The sequence below is a fragment of the Camellia sinensis genome, chromosome 4 (genome assembly GCF_055761805.1).
Source record: "Camellia sinensis isolate YWXY chromosome 4, ASM5576180v1, whole genome shotgun sequence".
NCBI lineage: Eukaryota > Viridiplantae > Streptophyta > Magnoliopsida > Ericales > Theaceae > Camellia > Camellia sinensis.
This window is the reverse complement of record NC_138964.1, coordinates 190,024,578-190,031,910: the sequence shown is the minus strand read 5'-3', so window position 1 is coordinate 190,031,910 and position 7,333 is coordinate 190,024,578. Positions and strand designations below refer to the sequence as shown.

General features: G+C 36.1%; 1 protein-coding gene across 1 annotated transcript; it reads right to left on the bottom strand.

The window, feature by feature from the left end:
- Positions 1-4,742: 4,742 nt before the first annotated feature.
- On the bottom strand, positions 4,743-6,096 carry LOC114307948 (putative ribonuclease H protein At1g65750). The gene is made up of 4 exons (XM_082923947.1): positions 5,840-6,096; positions 5,393-5,715; positions 4,935-4,993; positions 4,743-4,802 (listed from the first exon to the last, which is right to left on the bottom strand). Exons 1-4 carry the CDS (start codon positions 6,094-6,096, stop codon positions 4,743-4,745), a joined length of 699 nt encoding a protein of 232 aa, XP_082780073.1.
- Positions 6,097-7,333: the final 1,237 nt, after the last annotated feature.

The following is a 7,333-nucleotide window of genomic DNA, read 5'->3' as shown; positions in this document are numbered from 1 at the left end:
AAAAGAATTCCCACGAGAGAAGTACAAGCAAAGTTCTGAAAAGCGGTTGCGGTCGCTGTAACGGTGGCGGTGCTGCGGTTGCGATTGCGGGGTGTAAAGGCCGTAGCGTAACGGTTGCGGTAACCGAAACCGTGAATTTTCGCACAATCTGAAAAAAACTTACCGATACGCTTATTTTTTTTCCATGATCATATTTATTGGGTTTAAAATAAATTTTGATCAATTTTTGTAAATTTTTAAGTATGATCCAATATATTTCATATTTTTAAATCACTATAAACTGAGTTTTTTACATTTTATTTTAATAATTAATGACTTTATATTATACAAAAAATTAATCACTAACTATTATATATAAGATAAACAGTGATAAAGTAAGAGAATAAATAAGAGCCTAAATATATATATATATATATATACATATTTTAACCAAGCCAAATAGATAACGGCCATACTTATTATTATTATTATTATTATTATTATTATTATTATCAAACAATATATAGATAGACACACACAAACGAAATGGTTGAGTGATAGCTGCTGAATAGAATAGCACAGGTTTTATAGTTTCAACAAATCAATAACATGTTCTTCATCTTTCCTCTTCTCTCTCTCTATCTGTATCTCTTACTCCTCCATATTCTCTCTTTATCTTCCCTCCTCTCTATCTCTCTTCCCCCATTTTCAGTTTTTTTTGTGTGCTTTTTCAAAAGAAGCAGTTCAGAACCATTACGTAACGGTGTGTAACAGGCCGTTATGGCACCGTTACAACCGCTACAGCCGACACACCTGTGAATCTCAATCACACTGCAAAAGCGGCCATAACGGATGCCGGTAACTACCACAACAGTTACGTAACGGCGTTACGTAACGGTTGCAGCCGCTTTTTAAAACCTTGAGTACAAGTAATGACTGATAGAACCCATTTGGAGCTTATATCTTCCATCACACAAATCATAAAAAACAAGTAGTCGAAAAACAAAAGCAGTAGTGATGCTTATGCTCAATGTTAAAGTAAATCACTAATGTGTACCAAAAGAACGCACCTCTTGATTTGATTGGAAAGACCCCTTTTATGCATACGTACACTTTTTAAACTATAGCCATTCATTAATTAGACAGAGATGCCCAAACCAAGAAATATCGGAGTCCAACTTAACATGCATACGACTGGTATAACTTCCTCTCCATACCAATAATCTATCAAAAACATTGGGACAAAACATGTGCAATAAATCACACAAGTGATCATAGATCTTCTTTGTTTGTTAAGACCCTGCATCATTAATGATCTGTAATCATGGTTCAGTACCATTGGCTGGAAACAGGTTCCAATTTCCGGAACCAAATATTCCATTTAAAGCATTGTAATTGTCCGTGTAAAGGTGGGAAAAGAATTCATTAGAAAGTAACTAAACTTAATAATTTGTCATATATGGAAACAGAGAACAATAATGGGAAGTCTACCATCACAAGACTAATTTGTAAGTGTGCAAAAGCTCTCGAAAAAATGTCCAACATGGCACAACTTGAGCTCAATAGTACATTACAAAAGCATAATTATGCACTTTAAATTTATTAAGAAGTCATTATGTCAAGATACTTCTCAAACTGTTGCTATTTCACGACAAAATAACAAGATTTATTATCATAACAATTAGCCACATACATCACCATCCTTTAAAAATAAAGAAGTCCAAGTACACCTATGTTTCCTCTTGGAAAATGTCAGTTCCCTTGAAAACATCCACTCCATCAGTCCATTGAAGCCATTATAAAAGATGGAAGAGCTGATTTTAAAGGTAAAAGGCTCTAAATAAAGCTGATTCTCATGCCTCGGCAAGCTGACAACAGAATGCATAGCACCAAACTGTAGCCACTACAGTTTATTCAAGATTAACTAACTATTTAACACTAGAAAGTTAGAAGAAACACCGTACGTTGTTAACTGCTAAATTACAAAGAGAAGGTTGAAAAGCATTTGTAGTAATGCAAAATTTATGAGAAATTTGATTCCATGTGGGAAAAATATGAAACTTGGGTTATATTGGCATTCTGGAATTATTATGAGTAATTTTAAACTTTATGACTTTAGATTTGAGTAAAAATTCAGTTAGTCCTCCAAAATTATAACTCATATACCCTTGGTTAGTTTCCTTATATTTAATTTGTTCTTTATTACTTTCTAATTTTTCCTTGATACATTAAATTCATTTATAGAGTTTCAAAATACATTACTTCTTGCGTTAAAAGCAAGTATAATATACTTCTCTTCCAGGTTTAAAGCTAGGTGATTAGATAAGACTGACGCTTTGCTTAAAATACTTATAGAATGTAATCTAAATGTAGACCAAGACTAAGATTAGGTTAATTTCCAAACATGTTATTCCAAGTTTGGTCTACAATGCTCAATTTGAGTCTAAAGTGCTTCTCTAATAGGTATATCTAATCCTTGAGATTGCATAAAACTTATGCAGCTCTCACCTAATCACCACTCCTATAACTCTCATATTTCTCTCCCGAGGTCAGCTGAAACAAACTCATCACAACCTCAAGTGAAATACTATTTGTGATCTTGTGTCAGTTAGCTTGACCAACGGTTGTACTCTCAACCTTAACAACGCTTTAGATTAAGGGGTTGTTTGGGATAAATTATATAAGTGCACTTTTTTGACTTTTTGGTTTAAAAGTAGAAGAAAAAAAGATGTATATTTGGGATAATTTTTTGACTTTTTACAAAAAAACGTGTATTAAATTGTATCAACTAGCAAAATTACCTTCCTACCCTTCTGAGCACTAACATGTTTTCTGTGCATGTTAGTGACCATCCCGCACTGTGATGCATTGTGCCGTCAGTGCACTATGCTGCACTGTTTTTTTTTTCCTCCAAAAAGTGCACTGTTGGAAGAGGACAAAACCAAGGGCATTTCTATCTTTTTACCTTCTGTCTATTCAGCCTTTTTTTTCTTCCCCCAAACATGTGTATAGTGTTAATTTTTTTACCTTTTCAATGACTTTTTGATTTTTTGTTCTTTTAGAAGATGCCAAACACCTACTAAAGATAAAAAAAAGCCAATCCAATACCCCTAAAAGAATATCCCCAAACACTAACGACAAGCTTTAATGTAGGGCTAAGACACCTTTTTATTGAATCATAAGCTATTATGTCTATATTCAAAAAAAAGAAGCAAAAAAAAAAAGAAGTCAGTTGAGAAGAAAAATCAAAACATTATTCACTATGAAATATTGAGGGAAAAAATGGACATTTCCACTTGAATAACCTAAGGACGTGTTTGGATCATGAATTTTTATTCACATTTCACTCACTTTTTTTTTTTTCCCTTTTCATTTTTCTTTCAAAATCCCTACTTAAATCTATAATCTAATCACTGCCTAAAACTTTCTAGCTCTCTTTCCCAGGCCCATATTTGATATCCTTATTCAAATCAGAGTGTATCATCATCAATTAATCATTCAAACAACATAGGGGACTCATATTAATCCAAATTCAGACAACTGTTTTATTGTCTAAAATTACCAAACGATTATAAATCACAAATCATTGCTCATGATGACTCTGCCACAACATGTAAACCAATATATTTTACCAAAAAGAACAATACAGACAACACAGAATTCATCATCATAAAATCAAATCAAAAATAAATAAATTTAAGTGATGAGAAAAAGAATAAACCAGCACCACAAAATGCCAGAGTCTATCAAAAGTATACGCAAAGAAATTCGTTTCTCTCTCTCTCTCTCTCTCTATATATATATATATATATGAAATTATATGATTGGACTCATCAGCAAAATATGGTGTGAAATGGTACAGAATCAAAATGTTAACGTTGTTCAATGTATCAATACGAGAAAGAAACCAACCGCTTTGTCGTTACTATACACGTACATTGAATCGACAAATGCTCTGAAAAAGCCTACATTAATTGGATGAATTGGCTCAGCTCAACAATTGCTGAACAAGCCACCGTTGTGTTATTGGTCTTCTAACCCATCTTCGAGAGACTTTTTTAGCAATCTATGTATTTTCAGGGTCTTTTTTTCCCCAAAATCGCAAACCCTAAACCCATGAGACATTTGCTCGGAGGAAGATCGCATGGTTGCATGAAATAGTAAGGGTCTGTCTTTCATGGTGGGTTTTTTTACTTCTTTTTTTTCAGTGTCATTCTAATTTGTCTATCATGTTAATTTATGCCAATTTTACCTTTTAATTTTTTACTCTGTGCCAATCTAATTTAGGATTAATTGGTGAAAATTTTATTCTTATGTGACATATATTATTTGGTTTAAGCTTTAATTTTTTTAATGATAAGAATATGTGTTGAAAAATCATTAAAAAATTGACTAAAACATTTGCCAAATGTCAGTAGCAACTGGTGGCGGTGGAGTGAATAGATAAATTACATTAGACAAATATTAGGAGTGAGCAAAGGATATTTCGATCCACCCAAATAGACCAAATTGAATCGATCCACCGCATTTTGGACCGATGCTTGATTTTTTTTTTTTTTTTTTTTGATCAGCAAAAAATAAGAAAACTTCATTAATGACAAAGGAAAGATTACATTAATAAAGAAGAAACAAAAAGATTAGTGCAATACGCAACATGACAAATCATATGCAATCACACCGTCAAGTTGGCATGACACCAACACAGAGTACCAGCCACACCCAAACTAATATCTATACAGCAACAGCCAAACCCAACAAATTAACTAAGCAGAACTAACAGAGCATAGAGCAACAGATACCAACACAGTGACCAATAGAGCAATCTGCCAAAGCAGATAAAACCAGCACCTCTACTTCATAAAAGCCCACCTGTATCACTTGGAATATCGGATTTGCTGCCAATTAAACACCAAATCATGTACTGTGTAATTACAATTGGGGTGATGATACCTAACCCAAAGAGCAATCCGCACCTTTACACGATCAGAGAGCAAATCCAGCTGTGGATGCATACCTGAAAACACAAAATCATTCCTACATTTCTAGATGGACCACAACAGAGTCAATGGAATAGATTTCTACACTGCTCCCTCGAGCTTTTTAAACTTAAAACTAGTCCACCAGTCACGAAGGCCCCCAATTATTCTAGGAGCAACCCATTGTAATCCCCACCAATCCACCAAACTGGACCACACCTTCCAAATTACCAGGCATAATAATAACACATAGTTAGCAGACTCCACTTCGGAATTGCAAAATTTACACAGATTACAAACACTGCCACCTAGGAGGCCAACTCTCTGAAGGTAAGCCACTGTCTTTACCCTATCTTCCCATGCTAACCACCCAAAAAATTACATTTTCGAAGAAATGAGATTATTCCATAACAAAGAGGACACATCAGAGAAAACACCTCCCACATTCCTACTATAAAGAGACGCAACGGAGAATTCACCTGAGGGGGATGGTTTCCAACATAATCTATCTTCCTCAGCAGACAGATGAAAATTCTCTGCATCTAACCTGGCACGAAGCAGACCCAACTCTTCCACCTCCCAAGCTTTAAGTACTCTGTGAAAATTAAAAACCCATTCCTCCGACCGACTTTTCCTTTCCACAATGGTACACAAAGACACTTCCTTCTCAACAGACAGTGAAAAAGGTCTTGGGAACTCCGAACACAAACTGTGACTACCGAACCAAGTATCTACCCAAAATCGAATTCGATGCCCACTCCTTGGGATTATCAAACAGTTTGTTAAATAAAAAATCCCCAGATCTGAATTACGTCTAGCCACTGCTAAGATTCCCCCCCCCCCCAACAGTGGACAGTCTACATAACTCATCCACAAAAAGAAACCAGTTCCCACCCGCTGATGCGTACTTAGCACATAAAACAATCTTCCACATTGAATCGTCCTCTTTGCCAAATCTCCACCACCATTTTGCTAGCAAGCAATCATTGAATTCTCTGATATCCTTGATACCCAAGCCTCCATTAATCATGTTTTTCGTTACTTCTCCCCATTTGACCATATGCAATTCCCGTTTCAACTCCGCACCTCCCCATAAGAAGGCTGCTTGCACCCTATCTAGTATCTTTGCTCCTTCTGGCATTTTAAATAAAGAAAGATAGCATACCGGTAAACTATTTAGCACTGCTTTAATCAAGGTAACTCTACCGCCATATGGGGGAAGCTTCTTTTCCATGATGCTAACTTAAGTTTGAACTTTTCAATAACTGGCTTCCAAGTAGACAGTCTATTAGGACTTGCCCCCAAAGGTAATCCTAAGTATGTGAAAGGAAGTTTTTGACTCTTGCATCTTAGAACATCAGCGAAGCCCTTCACTACACAATCTTCCACACCCACCCCACAAACACGACTTTTATGGAAATTAATTTTGAGTCCAGACATTAACTCAAAACACAAAATTCTTTTGATTATCAGAATCTCACCCCTGTCAGCTTCACAAAATATCACCATGTCGTCAGCAAACTGTAAGTGTGATAAAACCTCCTCTCCAGCTCCTATCGTCACACCTCTGATTAAGCCCAGATTCCTGGCTCTGCTCCTTAAAATATTCAATGCCTCAGCCACAACAATAAAGAGAAAAGGGGACAGTGGATCGCCCAGACGAAGCCCTTTTTCAGGACAGAATTCATTCGTTGGCGACCCATTCACCAACACTGATATTCTTACCGACGCAGCACACTCCTTAATCCATCCAACGAACCAAGAACCGAATCCAATGTTTTGCAACATGTAATAGAAATTCCCAATTTACGGAATCGTACGCAGTTTGGAAATCAAGTTATGACCCCTTCCTTATGGCTCCTTTTCCACCAGTCAACGACTTTATTGGCTATCAGTACCCCATCCAAGATGTTCTTACCCTTCAGAAATGCTGATTGTACACTGCTAACCACCCTAGGTAAGACTTTCTTCATTCTATTTGCGAGCATCTTGGTGAGAATTTTATACATCGACCCAATCAGACTAATTGGTCAATAATCCAGCAAGGTAACGGGGCAATCCTTCTTCGGAATTAGAGTAATAAAAGAGCTGGAAATACCTTTTGCTAATTTTGCATGATGATGGAAGTCCTTAAAAAATTGCATAATGTCTGACTTAAATATCTTCCGGCATTTTTGAAAACAAACCATGTTAAATCCATCTGGACCCGGCGCTTTATTACCATCGCACTCCTTGATAGCACTCCAAACTTCTACCTCTGAAAATTCACCTTCTACTGCCATAGCCACATCATCACTGCAAATGGCGCTAAATGGGCCATGCAGCAAAGGCCTAACCTTTCAACCCTCCTTGAACAAGGTAGCGAAAAACTTGTACGT

What these genes read in the sequence shown, in the direction of transcription:
- LOC114307948 (XM_082923947.1), bottom strand. Translation starts at nt 6,096, where the DNA reads ATGCCAGAAGGAGCAAAGATACTAGATAGGGTGCAAGCAGCCTTCTTA. An exon ending in TTATAGTAGGAATGTGGGAG is followed by an intron (nt 4,994 to 5,392) that starts GTGTTTTCTCTG and finishes TTGTGTTTTCAG; the next exon opens with GTATGCATCCACAGCTGGAT. An exon ending in AGGTGCGGATTGCTCTTTGG is followed by an intron (nt 4,803 to 4,934) that starts GTTAGGTATCAT and finishes CTGCTTTGGCAG; the next exon opens with ATTGCTCTATTGGTCACTGT.